Below are 17,287 nucleotides of genomic sequence, written 5' to 3' on the forward strand. Positions count from 1 at the left end.
CAGACTGGCTGGATCTATTAGGTAAATCGAATCAGACTGGCTGGATCTATTAGGTAAATCGAACCCTTGCATGGGTTTTGTGCTCAAATAAATACAGCTGATATGAACTGACTCACAAGAAGATTAAAATACATATCGCATTAATACTGATAGGTTTATTAGTAGCCAGATAAGCAACTGCCAAGTTAATTCTTGATTTTGCATATTAATGTGAAGGTCAGGTGAAGCAAACTGAGTTTTCTACTTGATAGAGAGTAAGTAGAACTTTTCAACAAGGTATGTTCAAAAGTGGGGGATTTGTTTGTTTTCTGGAGGGATTATTGACTCATAGTTGTGGTAGTTTTATTTTTTTCAAACAATGTGATTTATATATGCATATAATATATGGGACCTAAAGAAAACCATGCTATACAAATAGTAAAATTGTTCATATTCAAATAACACCTTTAATGACTTGGTCATTATTTGTCCAAAGAATAGATGCCAACTAAGTATCTACTTGAGGTGGCTCCATGCTTTAAAGTTTGGCCACTCCTTCCTGGAGCTCATGTACCAGTGGAGACAGTGAAAGAAAGAATGGACTGTCTGATTATAGGAAGAGCTCTACTGCAAAGCAGCAGCCTTATCTCCCCAGTACCTTGTCACGCGCATGTAGTACTTTGGGACCTTTTGCATATATTCTGCACTCCACATGGTCTTTTTTTCCTGAATTCTGAATTCATTTTTTAAATGGTCTGTGTGTGTATGTATGTGTCTGTGTCTGCATGTGCAAAGTCAGAAGGCCTTGGATCCCTTGGAACTAGTTACAGGTGATGTAAGCCACCCATGGTGGACCCTGGGAACTGAGTTCTGCTCCTCTGGAAGAGCAGCGCTCTCTGCTGCCGAGCCATCTCTCCAGTTCTCTAGACTCGTTTTTAATTCCAGAAGTTTAACACAGACTGAAATGACCAGTGGTTCTAGATAGACCACAGAAGTAGGCGGGGCTTCACTGTAGAGTCCATCTGTGAGTACAATGTACTGTATCTCATAGTTAGTTAAGTGAACATTTGACCAGTTTTTAGTTTTGTTATAGGGAATCTCGTTCTGATCTCCTGTTAGCCCCAGTTATCTCTGTCAAAAAGAATTCAGAGACACACAACGTAAGGAGGATGTAGATGTATTATTACAATGTAAAATGCACTCTAGAGGTTGACAGAAATGAACCATTGCAAAGGAAAAAATGAATACCCCTCCAAATCTTAAATGTTTTATTTTTCGTTCATAACAGCTTGTAAAACACAACCTGTGCTTTCATTTTGTAAATGAACATATTAATGATACTAGTGAGAAAGTAATAGCGGGGTTGAGGAGGTGAGAGGCTGGTGCGCTCCTGTAATTCCAGCACTGAAGATTTAGGCCAGCCTAGGCTACATGAGGTTCTGTTGGAAAGAGAAGAGGAAACAAAAACACCTCTCCAAAAGGACTGGCATCGAAAAGAACTGCATTTGTTCTGTGGGAAGCACTTCCCAGCATCAAGCAGAGGATGTGCCAGACTCCACTCAGCTTTTGACCGGCAAAGTCTTAGGCAACCTCAGCAGCTCAGCTAGCCTACTCGCTGAGTCCGCCCCGCCTCTCCCGGCAGCCCCGCCCCTCCCGCCTGCTGGCCCCGCCCCTCGCCCGCGGCCTCGCCCTTCCCGGGCCTCCACGCCCTCACCTCCCGCCGCCGGTGTTGTCCAAGATGGAGGGCGCCCTATCGGCGCCACTGCCCGTCCGGCTGCTGCTTTTCGTGGCGCTGCCTGCCGCGGGGTGGCTGACCACCAGCGTGCCTATGCCGCCGTCCACAGCCCCGAAGGTAGGGCAGGGCGGGCGCAGCGGGCCGCTCCTCTGCGGACCTTCGGGAGGTCGGTCGCTGCGACGCTGTTCCCCCCGGCAGGCGGACGGGCTGGGGCCGGGCAGGATAGGGTCTGGGCGCCCCGAGAGAAGGGGAGGCTCTCCGGGGTGCCGGGCGGGGTGGGCCGCCCGAAGGAGAGCGCGAGGAAGGCGCGCAGGCGTCCTTGAGAGTGTGGTCTCGTCTCCAGCCACCGAACTGTCGCCAGTCCTGCCAGGCTTTGCTGTCAAAAGTGCGCGGTCGCCAGTGACCTCGGGCGTTTGGGTAATGGCTGCTTCCTGGGTTAGAGCCCAGCCCTTGGGCCTGGCGACGTTGGTGATGCCCAGTTAGCAGCTTTCCTGGCCACCTGTGTCTGCTCTGTCTCCATCAGGAGGGAGCGCCTTTCCCGGCCGCGGGGCTACTCCGGCTGCGACAGGAGAGGCAGAACTCGCGTTTCCCGGCGTGGCTTTTTATTGGATATTAGTTGAGGGGTCGTTGGTGCGTCATGGGTCAGAGAGCTTCGGCAACACTGGGGAACCGGATTCAATAGCTCGGTGTCACAAGCCTTGCAGGTGACTCTACCTGGCTGACTCGGAGAACCATGGCATTACAAGATTCAGAGGCAGCCCGTTTTTACTTTGTTGCCACGTTTGCCTTCTTCATTTGCACAGACGGAAGAAGTTTGGAGATTATAAAATTCGAGTTTTCCCCCAAATGACCTGAAACTTAGGAGATTGAATACCTTACTATTTCGGTGGGAACACACTAAATACAGAAGTGGCTGACATGATAAATGCCATGTTCTGTTTGTATAATTTTACTTGTTATGTGTGTATGATGTTGGAGCAGGGATGTATGCCACAGAAGTGGAGGTCAGAGGACAACCTTGTGGTGTCTGTGTTCCCCATGGTCATCGCGTTTTGTAACAAGTGCTTTTATAACCCCTGAGTCATCTCTCCAGCCCTTCATTTTACTTTTAAAGCTTTAGAGCCATGCTTTAACTCCTTTGGGTACAGAAATTACACACATGCCACAGTGTCGGTTTGGACACATTCTGGATATTGCTCTAAAACACACTTGTATATGAAGTTGTACATGAGCCACAGCTGCTTCTGGGTAAAAATAGCAGCGGAATGGACAAGCACCGAGAATAAATATTGGGATTTTAAAGTTATGGAGATACGGACTTGTTTCCTCTCTTTTACAATTTTGAAGATTCTTCTTCGTCACTTAGGAACCCAAGAAGCATCTGAACCTACCCACGCAGTCAGAAAAAAAGTATCTTACCTGCAGGGTTAAGCCCGCAGTACTGTGAACTAGGTCCTAGTGACTTCACCGTTTCCTCTCTCCCTTTCTAGGTCTTCACTTCACTTTTGGAAAGCACCCATGCACAAATAATAAAAATAAAGGGTAATTTTTTTTAAGTTCTCAGAGGAAGAGCTGTGACTTGGATCTGAATTTAAGGTCAGATGAAAGTAAGAGGTACAATTCTCTTTTGACAATGAAAGCATTCAAAAGCATCACAACAAATTATATATGTGTGTGAGTACACGCATGTGAAACCACTAAAGATTTCAAAAAATTTGGTGTATGCTTGCACACATTCACTTGTGTGCAGACACACCACACTCAAAAGTGTTTGCTTGTGCCTGTGCTAGAGACTGAGCCCAGGGCCGTGAAGTTTCTTAGGCTCCACCATTGAGGTATGCCTCCATATCTGTAGAAAAAGAATTGAACTTGGGTTTTTTTTTTGGGAGAAAACAAAACACATCTGTGTCTTTTGTCTTTTATAACCCATGATGTTCCTAATAAAACAGTAAGACATAAATTCAGTAAGTTACTAAGTGTGGTGTGTATTCTTGAAAAGCAGAGCTGTTAAAAAGATTCTCAAAGGCTTTTTCTGGGCTCGTAGAAGAAGAATGGCCTTTGTTCAGCAGATCCTCCCTGATAGGTGAAGGTCCAGCAAGAGAAGCATGAAGCACCTGATAGAGCGTACCTGTAGTCAGGAAGCAGGGGTGAAGGCCCAGCAAGAGGAGCGTGAAGCACCTGGTAGAGAGCACCTGTAGTCAGGAAGCAGGGGTGAAGTCCTAGCAAGAGGAGCGTGAAGCACCTGGTAGAGTGCACCTGTAGTCAGGAAGCAGGGGTGAAGTCCTAGCAAGAGGAGCGTGAAGCACCTGGTAGAGCGCACCTGTAGTCAGGAAGCAGGGGTGAAGCTCCTGGTAGAGCGCACTTGTAGTCAGGAAGCAGGGGTGAAGGCCCAGCAAGAGGAACGTGAAGCACCTGGTAGAGCAAATCTACATCAGGAAGCAGAAAGGGTAGCTGGTACTCAGCTGGGTTTCTCCCTTTTCTCTTTATATTCAATCCTAAGTAGTTTGTGATTTGGTCCTCCCAACACATTCAGGATGAATCTTAAATCTCTGGAGATGCCCTTACATGCCCTGTCTCACAAAGGGCTGGGGGGCAGTGTGCTGTGGTGAGATGGCTCAGCAGGAAAGGGTACTCACTGCCAAGCCTTGTCATAACGCAGTCCCCACTCCCAGACATAACCAGACCAATTGGCCACATCCCCAGTTCTAATAGAAAAGCTTTCTATTAACAGTAACAGGTCCCTGTGGCCGGTAGTGCTTGTCTACAGAAACGCCATCAGTAAATATAAGTATCTAGGGAGATGGCTGTTGATCAGCCCTTGAGCGACAGCAGGAGTGCCTGCTGCAGACACCCAAGAGCTGTGCCCAAGCAGGGTCAGAGTGGATTCGATAAGAAACCACTGGGTATCCATGGGCAGTGGAAAAGTGAATTGAGGATCCTCACATATCCTTGGAAGGAAGTGACTGTTGCTGCACTTGTGAGTGACTTCAATGAAGGAAGTTAGCTCCAGGTAAACGGCTCTGCTTCTATAAGGCTCAGAAACATAAAGCTAAGCAGAGCATTGTTTACTAAAGCACTGCTAGTAAATCTGCAAAGAAAAGTGGGAAATGAGTAGAGACCAGAACAGGGATTTCCTCTGTGGGGTGGGGTAGTGGGCACGAGGAACATTCTCTACGTAAACTCCAGCTCTCTGGGATCCCACGCCTCAGACAACTGAGACACCTGCACTCGCATGCGCACATTCACACACACATCCCTAATAAAAGTAATAAAAATAAATTTTAAAGTAATAGTAACAGAAACAATGGAAAAAGGACTGGTTATTCTCTAGATAAATGGTTCAGCAAGTAAAAGCATTTGCTGCAAAGCCTGGCCCACTTGAGTTTGATCCCAGAATCCAAATGTGGAAGGAGAGAACGACCCCCAAAAATTGTCCTCTGACCTCCACACGTGCAGCTTGGCATGTGTGCCTGCACTCACGTGTACACACGTGCACCTTGGCATGTACCCCTACACTCACGTGTACACATGTGCACCTTGGCATGTACGCCTGCACTCACGTGTACACATGTGCACCTTGGCATGTGTGCCTGCACTCACGTGTACACATGTGCACCTTGGCATGTACCCCTGCACTCACGTGTACACACGTGCAGCTTGGCATGTGTGCCTGCACTCACGTGTACACACGTGCACCTTGGCATGTGTGCCTGCACTCACGTGTACACACGTGCACCTTGGCATGTGTGCCTGCACTCACGTGTACACACGTGCACCTTGGCATGTACGCCTGCACTCACGTGTACACACGTGCACCTTGGCATGTGCGCCTGCACGCACGTGTACACACGTGCACCTTGGCATGTGTGCCTGCACTCACGTGTACACATGTGCACCTTGGCATGTGTGCCTGCACTCACGTGTACACACGTGCACCTTGGCATGTACCCCTGCACTCACGTGTACACACGTGCACCTTGGCATGTGCGCCTGCACTCACGTGTACACACGTGCACCTTGGCATGTGCGCCTGCACTCACGTGTACACACGTGCACCTTGGCATGTGTGCCTGCACTCACGTGTACACACGTGCACCTTGGCATGTGTGCCTGCACTCACGTGTACACACGTGCACCTTGGCATGTACGCCTGCACTCACGTGTACACACGTGCAGCTTGGCATGTGTGCCTGCACTCACGTGTACACACGTGCAGCTTGGCATGTACGCCTGCACTCACGTGTACACACGTGCAGCTTGGTATGTACGCCTGCACTCACGTGTACACACGTGCACCTTGGCATGTATGCCTGCACTCGCGTGTACACACGTGCACCTTGGCATGTATGCCTGCACTCGCGTGTACACACGTGCACCTTGGCATGTGTGCCTGCACTCACGTGTACACACGTGCACCTTGGCATGTGTGCCTGCACTCACGTGTACACATGTGCACCTTGGCATGTGTGCCTGCACTCACGTGTACACACGTGCACCTTGGTATGTACGCCTGCACTCACGTGTACACACGTGCAGCTTGGCATGTACGCCTGCACTCACGTGTACACACGTGCACCTTGGCATGTACGCCTGCACTCACGTGTACACACGTGCAGCTTGGCATGTACGCCTGCACTCACGTGTACACACGTGCACCTTGGCATGTACGCCTGCACTCACGTGTACACACGTGCAGCTTGGCATGTGTGCCTGCACTCACGTGTACACACGTGCAGCTTGGCATGTGCCCCTGCACTCACGTGTACACACGTGCAGCTTGGCATGTGCCCCTGCACTCACGTGTACACATACCATAATAGCAAATAAAATTTTTAAAGAACTGGGTTGTTTTCCGCTTATAAATGTGTATCTACACAACCTATACATTTGTTTTGCAGGATGGCATCAGAATTAATGTAACTACCCTGAGAGACAATGGGGAGGTATCTAAAGAACAGGTTTGTCTCCTTTTGACTATATTTTTAGTGTAACGTTTAGCCAGGAATTTTTACTGATTGTATTAGAACATTTTCTGTTATCACAGTGAAATGGCTGAGGCAAGCTACTTTCTAAAGGAATAGCTATGTCTATAACTAGACATAACTAGTTAAATAGCCAGACTGTAACTGACCTGGTTACCTGCTTCTCTAATGAGGCTGGGAACAGCAGCTCATGCCTGTAACCCCAGTACTCTGGAGGCTGAAGCAGAAGACTTGCCTCAAGTTATAAGTCAGCGCGGCCTTCTTAAATAGTGAGACTGTCTTAAACCAAAACCCAAGGGCTGGAAAGATGGCTTGTTTATTAAGAGCACTGGCTGCTCTTGCAGAGGATCCATGTTTGATTCCCAGCACACCCACATGGCAGCTGACAACAGGGTCCTAAGGAGGAGAGAAGATAAAGAAGAGATAAGTTGGGGTCAGGAGGTCTTGCATAAACTATATCTTATGCTAGGCAAGCTTATTAAGAAGTACAGTATCATGTATGTGGTTTTTAGGAGAGAAACGGGACAGTGTCAGTAAAAATCCTTGGGAAGAAGTTAGCAGGAAGCTAACCAAGCAATGGCGCACAAGGGAACACAGGATATTTCATGGGTGTCGGAAGGTGGGCCTGGGACTGATAACTGCAGCCCCTTAGGGTAGGAAGGGTGGGGTTCTCAGGATTGGAAGCCACATCTCTTCCAAGGACCTGACCCTGGGCCATTACTGGCTCTGCCAAGCATACTCGCAATTTAGAGAAGGAGCATTGTTCCTTCTCCATATATCAGGGTCTCAGGGAAAGCCTTGGGTCAGCCAAACATTCAACATGTAACTGTAGATCCAGGGGTCCCAGTACCCTCTTTGCTTCTTAGGCACTGCACACACATGGTACACCAAGATACATGCAGAAAAAACATCCATACAAATAAAACAAAAATAAATAAATTTTAAAAAGTAAGCCAAGGGCTGGAGAGATGGCTCAGAGGTTAAGAGCATTGCCTGCTCTTCCAAAGGTCCTGAGTTCAATTCCCAGCAACCACATGGTGGCTCACAACCATCTGTAATGAGATCTGGCGCCCTCTTCTGGCCTACAGGCAGACACACAGACAGAACATTGTATACATAATAAATATTTTTTTTTAAAAAAAGCAAGCCAAACGAAACAAAAGCCCTAAACAAAACCCAAAAGGCTTTTCTTGTTTAACTTAGTCACAGAGGTTCAAAGGCATATTGCTGGCATTGGTTTGTCTCTGCTCTCATGGCAGATGGTACCACAGAGACAGGAGCTCATTTGAGAATAAAAGTTTACATTACCACACACCAAATAGGAGAGGGCCTGGGGTCCCACAGGTCCTGTGAAGATACTGCCCCAGGGATTCCACATCTGCCACTAAGGGTTGTACCTTAGAGGTCCCCACCGGAACATCACCACACCAAGATACTCAGCCTCCAACACATCTAATCTGTAATACCTACCATATACATAGTTGGATAATGTAGTTTAACATGAAGAGATTATTGGCATTTATAAACCATTGGATTAATGTATATGCTGTTTGATTTTAAGGTTGTTCTTAACATAACCTATGAGAATGGACAGGTGTATGTAAATGATTTGCCTGTAAGTAGTGGTGTAACCCGGATGCACTGTCAGACTTTGATAGGTGAGTACTACTAATTGTTGGCAACGTTGCTCTGATTTAATAATACTAACTTAGTGCTGGATGTGATAAAGTTCCACTTTAATGTGATAGATTACTTCTGTAATAGTAACTAAGGCATTTTTATTTTGTGTGCACGCATGAATGAATGTGTGTATAGCTCCTACTTTATTTCTTTTCATCGTCTGTCAACAGAATGTTTTTCTTTTTATGATTCATTTATTTTTATGTGTATGATGTCTTATCTGTGTGTACATCTGTGTACCACTTGTGTGCCTGGTGCCCAAGGAAGGCCGAAGAAAATGTTGGAGCTCCTGGAACTGAAGTAGTAGGCAGTTGTGAGCTGCCTTGTGGGCTCTGAGAACTGATCCCAGATCCTCAGCAAGAGCAGCAAGTGCTCTTAACTGCTAAGCTATCCCTTTAGTCCCCGTTTGTCTTTTTAAACTTTAAGGATTTGTTGTTTAAGGAGTCAGACAATATTATGTTGGGATATACCATTTAATTTGAATAAAATAAAGAATATGGGAGGTGTCACTGGTGTTCTGTGGCTTGTGAGGAGCAGTGACTAGGTCCAGCTGGTACAGAGGTAGGGGTTAAGCAAGGGTGTCCGTGCCTGGCAGCAGGCATCATTGAGGGCACTCCTTGAAATCTGGCTACTGCGGTGAGAGGTCACTGTCGGGGCTTTTGTTATTGTTAATCTATTCATACTTGTATGCAATGAGATATGGTCACATCTTCTCCATCGGCATGACGGAGGGATCATCCTATCCCTACTCCCATCCTCTCCAGCTGTGAATTCACCTACTGGGTGCAAAGGATAGAGAACATTCAAAAAAAAAAAAAAAAGGAAAGGAAAAAGAAAAAAAGGAATGTCAAAAGTAAAGCCACACAGCTTGCACGTTGGCTCTTCTCTCAGGCTGGATCTTGCAGGTGAATACATAACTGCATATTTTGTGCCCGTGGGACCGACTGTCTTGTGGCTGTGTCACTCTCCGCTGGCAGCCATACAAAACCAAAGCAGAGGTACTGCCTGCCCCTGTAGCACGCCTGGCACATTCTGCAGATCAGAAAGCATTTCCTTGTCTAATGAGTGCGAGCCGCTGGAAGGACTTGCCAGCTCATCTCTGCTTTCATAAACCTGAGACTGAAGGAAACCAATAAAATGTGTTTGTTGCTGTCTTGTTCCAAGTAAATGTCATAGAAATCACCAACTACAATAAGAGCTTCAATGGCAGTTTTTTTTTTCTAAAATCTGCTTTTTTTTTTTCCCCCTCTTAATAGTGAAGAGTGAAAATCTGGAAAATTTGGAGGAGAAAGAATACTTTGGAATTGTCACTGTAAGGATCTTAGTTCATGAGTGGCCCATGACATCTGGCTCCAGTTCACAGCTAATTGTTATTCAAGAAGAGGTGGTAGAGATTGATGGAAGACAAGTGAGACACTGTGCTTGTTAACTGGGGGTGAATCGTGCTGTGTGTGCGGGTGGTGTTTTGTTTCTGACTCAGTGAAGATGGTTCCTCTCTTAGTTACTTTTCTATTGCTGTGAAGATACTGTTACCATGACCAAGAAGAAAACATTTAATTGGGGCTTGCTTACAGTTTCAGAGGGTTAGTTAGTTAGTCCATGATCATCATGATGGGGAGTGTGGCAATAGGCAGACAGACATGGTGTTAAAGAAGTAGTTGAGAGCTGAGCTGTATCTTGATCCTCAGGCAGAGAAAGAGGGGGAAGGGGAGCAGAAGAAGAAAAGGAAAAGGAGAATGAGGAGGAGGAGGAAGAGGAGGAGGAGGAGGAGGAGGAGGAAAGAGGGAAGAGAGGGCAGAGAGGAGAGACAGACTGAGACTGGGCCTCAGAGCTCACCCCCAGGGCACACCTCTTCCAACAAGGTCACAGTTCCTAATCCTTCCCAAACAGTTCCACTAACTGGGGACCAATCATTAAGACAAATGAGCCTGTGGGGGCCATTCTCATTTAAGCTACCACAGTACTTTAGAATTGTCTGGTTTTAACCATATTTAGGATTTTTGTTATTTTTACATTTTTAAAGAGATCTCACATTCATATACCTTTATATCATTTAAAATGTGATGAGCATCAGCAAACAGAAAGAGAAGGGCCTTGATTGGTTCATAGTTCTGCTGCTGTTTCCTCAGTGGTGTGAATGAAGTGGCCTTGCAGGTGTAAACGCCTCACAGTGGGCGTGGGGGCATAGATCAAGGAGGAAAGTTCACTTTTAAACTCTAGGGCATTATTTAAAGTAAAAGGTATGTATTTTTTTCTTTCATAGGCTCAACAAAAGGATGTTACTGAAATTGACATTTTAGTTAAGAACCAGAGAATACTCAGACATTCAAACTTTTCCCTTCCTTTGGAAGAAAGCATGCTTTATTCTCTTTCCCAAGACAGTGACATTTTACTTACCCTTCCCAACTTTTCCAAAGAAGGTAATTTAAAAGACCATTATTTAAAATATTAATGAAATTATTTTGCCTCATATGCTTTTTTTGTTTTGTTTTTTCCAAGACAGGATTTTCCCTTGTAACCCTTGCTGTCTTGGAACTCAAACTCAGAGATTCACCTGCCTCTGTTTCTGCTTCCTGAGTGCTGGTATTAAAGCCATGCACCACACCCAAGCTTGCCTTATGTACTTAAAAGATTTTTATTTATGTGTGTGTGTATGTCATGTGTGCGTGCATGCGTGTGTGTGTGTGTGTGTACACCTCCAGAGGCCAAAAAAGAGTCAGATCCCTGGAGCTGGAGTCACAAGGTGGATAGTGGGAACTGAACTCGGGTCTTCTGGAAGAGCAGCTGGACTTCTAACCAGGGCCAGCCCTCTGGTCTCTATATGCTCCTAAACATTTTTGTCATTACATACAAATGCTGCTATATATCTTTACTTATTTAATATATTCAGAAATGGGTTTCTTTAAAAGCTACTCTAAGAGTGAGACCAAAGCAGAACTTTTACATTTTTATTTTGTTGTTTTGTTTTTTGAAGATAGGGTTTCTCTATAGCTCTGGCTATCCTGGAACTCACTCTGTAGACCACTACACCTGGTAGAACTTTTACATTTGATTATATTCCCTTTTCTCTTTCTTTCTTTCTTTCTTTCTTTCTTTCTTTCTTTCTTTCTTTCTTTCTTTCCTTTCTTTCTTTCCTTTCTTTTTCCTTCCTTCCTTGCCTCCCTCCATCCATCCATCCCTCCCGTCTGATTTCCTTCCTTTCTTTCGACAGGGTCTTACCATAGCCCAGCCTGTTCTGTAATGTGATAGGTAGACCAGGGTAACCTTGAATTTGTGCTGCTCCTGCTTCACAAGTGCTTGGATTACAAGGGTGAGCTCCATGCCCAGCAGAACTGAAAATGCGGCTTTTCTGTGTGACAAGACCATAAGTTCTGTAGCCCCTTACAGTGGTCTGCATACCTTTCTTCTTCTGGTGTTAAATAAGAAAATAAAATTCTTGTTCTTTAATGGTATATGTTAGGACAGTAGTCACAAATGTCACTGGTGTGCTCTGTTCAGGCTTGGAGAAGACGCCAGCACGCTGCTAGCATTTTGATGACTTTGTTCTCCCTCTTCAGTAGAAAGCATTAGTTCATTGCAGACCACCAGCCATTACCTCGTCGGGAATGTGGAGACCACCGTAGAGGGAAATGCATTACCTGGCAAATTGCCCGAGACACCTCTCAGAGCAGAGCCTCCATCTTCATACAAGGTAAATCTAACATTGGTGTTATCTTGATGTTGTTTTGCTATAAGCAGTTATGTTTATAGTGAGGAAGATAAATGTGTCCTTAAAATTAAGATGAAACCATAAAGATTAAAACATTGGATCATTATTAATGATGGGTACATTATAGTTTTGTTTCGTTTGTTTTGCTTGTTGAGTTTATAGCCTAGGCTGAGCTCAGACTCACAAGGATCTTCCTGTCCCCGTCTCCTCAGAGCTGGAACTAGAGGTGCAGGTCACCGCACCTGACTCACTCATTTATTGTGGGGTGCCTGCCGGAGGACAGCTTTCAGGAGCTGGCCCCAGGGACACTCAGGTCATGACGCTTGGCCACAAGTTCCTCATGAGCTACCTTGCTGGCCATTATCTTAATGTGGTATTCAAAGTGTTCCATTCTTCTTCTATAAAGCTCATTTAATGAGAGTCAGATCATGATTATCAAGGCTTGGGTTTCATGAGGTTGGTAGTCTTCAGTTCCACAGCTCGTTCTCGAATCTCCACTCAGCCCTCACCTTGTATACACCATCTGTAGACACAGTTCTGCTCTCAAAGGTCTGTGCAGGTAATTCTCACTGAAGGTCAGATTGCTGATTTAGGTTGCGGGAGTCTTGACTAAGTGGGTAGTGTGCACTGTGGCACCTCTATCCCCTACCTCCCAGCAGGTCAGCCTCAGAGCAGACTGTCTTCACAGCCCAGGTGATCAGTGCCATATTTGGTTCCTGAAACATCTCTAGAGCCGTGGACCTTCCCCGTTCTAAAAGCTGTGGTGTTTGTTTCTTCCTCTCCTTGTCTTCTTCCCGCAACAGGGGATAGTTCTCACTAGTCCGCCAGCACTCATACTCCCTTGATTTGTAGCTAGACAGCGGGATAAACAATTTTGCACATGTGTCTTGGGAACATAATTTTTAAGATTGTAGAAGATTTTCTTTGGGTACATTTTAAAATAAAGTTTTTTGTCACGTTATTTATGTATGTCCCTCAGTCACCCCATCCCATCACTGTGGAACTAAGGAAAAGCACTCATTTTTGCATTATTTATCCCAAAACAGGTTTCTTTCTTATTTTATTTTTTGAGTTGGCTTTGACACACACATAACACTATTATAATCAAGACAAAGGTTGTTTCTGTCACTCAAACCCAAAACACTAAGAAATTTTACCGGGCATGGTGGCACACACCTTTAATCCCAGCATTTGGGAGATAGAGGCAGGTAGACCTCTATGAGTTTGAGGCCAGCCAGGCTACATAGAGAGATCCCCATCTCAAAAGAAAATAGAAATTTTCAATTTTACTTTATGGTACTGGCCTTTCTGATCAAAACTCTTTTCCCAGGTAATGTGCCAGTGGATGGAAAAGCTCAGGAAAGCACTCTGTCGGTTCTGGGGCAGTGTGTTCCCGGTGTTCTTCATGTTTCTCAACGTCATGCTGGTTGGAGTTTTAGGAGCAGCGGGGGTCATAGCCGTGTTAAAGGTTCTTTTCCCAGTTTGTGAGAACAAGTAAGTACTTCATGTGTTTGAGACATTATTAATCTTTACTATTAGAAAGTAAGTTATATGGCTGTCTGCTGCGATCAGATTGGTGACTGCCCTAATTGCCATCCGAGACACTCTATCCAGTAACTGAAGGACACGGGCAGGCCCTGTGCTGCGCTCTAAGAGCCTTCTGAAGAAAGGGAGGATGGATTCTACTATCCAGGGGGGTCGTGATGGGGGAACCCACAGACAGCAAACCTGAGCTAGCTGGAGCTCATGGATGCTGGACCAACAGTCAGTGAGCTTGCATGGGACCGACCTAGGCCCTCTGCAAGTGTGTGGCGTTGGTGTAACTTGGTCTCTTAGTAAGACTTCTAACAGTGAGAGCAGGTCCTCTCCCTGGAGCTTAGCGGGCTTTTGGTAGCCTGGCCCCCATGCTGAATTACCTGGCCCCATCTTAACATAAGAGGAAGAGCTCGGTCCTGCCTCAACTTGATGCGCCATGCTTTGTGCAAGCCCATTATAGGCCTGTCCCTTTCTGAATGGAGAGGGAGGAGTAGATGGAGAGGGAGGTGGATGGGAAAGAGGAGGGGACGGGAGGACAGGAGGGAGAGAAGAATGATTAGTATGTAAAATAAATTTTTAAAAAAGTTATCTAAATTTAAAAAAAAAAGTAAGTTATAGTCAGGGAGTAGTAGCACACACCAGCACTCAGGAGGAAGACAGGCAGATCTCTTTAAGTTTGAAGCCAGCCTAGTCTACAAAGTGAGTTCCAGGACAGCCAGGGTTATACAGAGAAATGTCTTTTGCCGCTTGTATGGCCATGTAGCTGAGGATGGCTTTGGACTCCTGATCCTCCTACCTCTACCTCCCAAGTGCTGGCATTACAGATGTGTGCCAGCAAGCCTGAGTGTCCGATTTCACTGGCTACTTGTGGCCATCGGCAAACAGGTTCTTTCATTTCACTCCACTCTTCATTACTCCTCTCAGTGCTCACATTACAGGTCAGGAAGTTACGCTGCTGAATGACCAAGAAAGGGTTTAAAGTGGCCACAGAATTCTGAGGGCAAAGACAGACAGCCTGTAGAGATGCAGTCGCTGCCCACTATTAGATATTAGCAGTCTATTAGCTGTTCAGACACTGGCTGGGCTTGCAAAGCACAGGGCTGGCTCCAGGCACAATGGTCCTGTGAATGGCAGGCAGTTCCAGTCAGTCTTGTCGAGCAGGAATAGGTTTAGGAACATTAATTACCGGTTCCTCCTGATGGCCTGGTGACTGCTTAGTTGATGGGTGACTCCGGTCTTGAGTACCTGCTTTTTGTTGTTCAGTTTGGATATTTTAGATGGGTCTCCATATGTAGACTAGGCTGGCTTTGAATTCATGAATGACCTTCCAGTCTGTGCCTCCTGAGTACGGGGATTCTAGGTGTGTGCCACATCTGGCTTACACATGACACAGGTGAGGGGACTGCATCATCCATGCGTCTGGTGTGCTTGGTAACTTCCCTGGCCTGGCCCTTATGCCTCTCCTTCGCTAAGTTAGGAGCCAGTAACTTATTTCAATCATCAGCCTATTCATGTGCTCAGCAGCTGGTGGTGACTGAGTTGTAGAGCAAGACAGAGTCATTGTTTATCAGCAGACTGCGTCACACAATAAGATGGCACATGCAGCTTGGAAACTGCCGTTGTACACCACGGAGTAACTTAGAGCAGTAGTCTGACCAGCTCATGGCCAGTCAGCTTGGGATTTTAAGATGACCGTGAGCCGGGCGATGGTGGCGCACGCCTTTAATCCCAGCACTTGGGAGGCAGAGGCAGGCAGATCTCTGTGAGTTCGAGACCAGCCTGGTCTACAGAGCTAGTTCCAGGACAGGCTCCAAAGGCACAGAGAAACCCTGTCTCGAAAAACCAAAAAAAAAAAAAAAAAAAAAAAAAAAAGATGACCGTGGCTGCTGGCTTAATGGGAGACATTTGGTTTGATATGAAAACCTACAACTACCTGTCAAGGGTGGTGACAGCTCTTGCCCTGAAGACTGTGCTCTCCTTCCTGCAGGACCAGGCAGTGATCTCTGTTCCCTTCTAGTCTCTCAGCATGTGTGGTTAAAGCATTTGTACAACCTGTATAAACCATGAGAGAGAAGGTGGACTGTACCCTTCACGTGATGCTGTGTATACCAAACTCCTGGCTGGGTGACACTGGCGCTAACGACTTATCTTGTATTTCAGAGGCATTCTTCAGGTGGATAAGATGAATGTTATGACAGTGGCACCTATCATCTTATATCCAGAGGGCTCCGAGAAAACAGCAGAAAAACTTCAAGATAAAACGTGTATTTAAAACACCATCTTCAACGTGGACTTGGAATTGCTCTGCTGACTCCAGACTTGCCATCTGAATACCATTCTACTTAAATCATTAATCAGTTTATACATAGAAATTGCCAAATTCCTAAGACTGCCTGAAATTTGGCCTTTACAATGCCAAGTTAGAGTTTACCTCGTTCCATACACAGGCTGGCTGTTCCAAAGATGAATTATTAAGGGAAATTTAAGTCGAAAAGATGTGACTTCAAAATAACCAGAATGAAGAAAAGGTGAGACAGACACCAAGTGCCAATAGCTTCCAGGTGCCTTTGCTGCAGAAACTCTATTTGATTACTATTGTAAGGTTTTATAAGAAGCACTTTATGAAATTCTAATTTAAAAGCTGAAGAATTTAACACTTTTTTTTTTACCAGTACAATGTGCCTTTATATCACACACGACTCAGTATGAAATCACTGAAGTGTACTATGGTCTGTGTCCATGCCAACTGCTGACCTTGACTGTACCAGGATTTAGAAGTAGTAGTGACATGTTCTCACTCTAAAATAAACTTTCTTTTTTAAAAGAATTGCTTTATTTTTAATTATGTGCATGGGGGGGGGGGCTATGTGCACATGAGTACAAATGCCTGCTGAGACCAAAAGAGGGCATTGGATCCCCTGCAGCTGGAGTGAGAATGGCTGTGAGCTACCTGACGTGGGACTGGGAACCAAACTTGGGTGGTATGCAAGAGCAGGAAGCATTTTAACCACAAGGCTCTCCCTCCAGCCCCCTTCCTCATCTAATAGGATAAAAGTATAGCGGTTTGGGTTAAGTTTACCTAAGTGAGCATCACTCACTATACATGACTGAAAGTGAAGTTCAGCTCTTTCAAAGAAGCTGTCATCTTCATGGAATTAAGAATGTAGCCATGGCGGCTGGAGAGATGGCTCAGTGGTTAAGAGCTTTGCCTGCTCTTCCAAAGGTCCTGAGTTCAATTCCCGGCAACCACATGTGCTCACAACCATCTGTAATGGGATTTGGTGCCCTCTTCTGGCCTGAAGGGATACATGCAGGCAGAACATTGAATACATAATAAATAAATAAATCTTTAAAAAAAAAATGTAGCCTCAGCCTTCTGGTTGAATAGTACCGTTTATAAATGTTTCACCTTGTTAGCGGTCACTCAGATTAGCCTATTTCAACAATGTTATCTAGCACACACAATTTACTTCATGTGGTTTTTATTCTTTTCCATTAAAAGTTTTGACATGACTTCAATCTTGCATTCTCCTACAGTATTACAGGCAGGTAACACTACTTGGTTATATGTAGAGCAAGAACCCTAGTAATGAGCTATATCCCTAACCCTAGCTGGTTGTTTTAATTGTGTGTGTGTGTTTCTGGGCATGTGTACATCCATGTAAG

The 17,287-nt window shown here is 45.5% G+C and overlaps 1 protein-coding gene across 2 annotated transcripts; it reads left to right on the forward strand.

Annotated features, from left to right (window-relative positions):
- The first annotated feature begins 1,660 nt into the window (after positions 1-1,660).
- Positions 1,661-16,448, forward strand: Ginm1 (glycosylated integral membrane protein 1). 2 transcript variants are annotated; one of them, XM_075949342.1, is made up of 8 exons: positions 1,661-1,831; positions 6,613-6,672; positions 8,258-8,354; positions 9,633-9,784; positions 10,640-10,796; positions 11,934-12,067; positions 13,416-13,579; positions 15,782-16,448. In XM_075949342.1, exons 1-8 carry the CDS (start codon positions 1,718-1,720, stop codon positions 15,891-15,893), a joined length of 990 nt encoding a protein of 329 aa, XP_075805457.1. In that variant the 5' UTR covers positions 1,661-1,717; the 3' UTR covers positions 15,894-16,448. The 2 variants fall into 2 exon arrangements, with proteins under 2 accessions (XP_075805457.1, XP_075805464.1); XM_075949349.1 differs by having other exon boundaries at positions 11,937-12,067; positions 15,782-16,040.
- The last annotated feature ends 839 nt before the right edge of the window (positions 16,449-17,287 follow it).

The sequence above is a fragment of the Microtus pennsylvanicus genome, chromosome 1, assembly GCF_037038515.1.
Source record: "Microtus pennsylvanicus isolate mMicPen1 chromosome 1, mMicPen1.hap1, whole genome shotgun sequence".
In the NCBI taxonomy this organism is placed as follows: domain Eukaryota; kingdom Metazoa; phylum Chordata; class Mammalia; order Rodentia; family Cricetidae; genus Microtus; species Microtus pennsylvanicus.

What these genes read in the sequence shown, in the direction of transcription:
- Ginm1 (XM_075949342.1), top strand. Translation starts at nt 1,718, where the DNA reads ATGGAGGGCGCCCTATCGGCGCCACTGCCCGTCCGGCTGCTGCTTTTC. An exon ending in GGGAGGTATCTAAAGAACAG is followed by an intron (nt 6,673 to 8,257) that starts GTTTGTCTCCTT and finishes TTTGATTTTAAG; the next exon opens with GTTGTTCTTAACATAACCTA. An exon ending in AGCCTCCATCTTCATACAAG is followed by an intron (nt 12,068 to 13,415) that starts GTAAATCTAACA and finishes CTCTTTTCCCAG; the next exon opens with GTAATGTGCCAGTGGATGGA.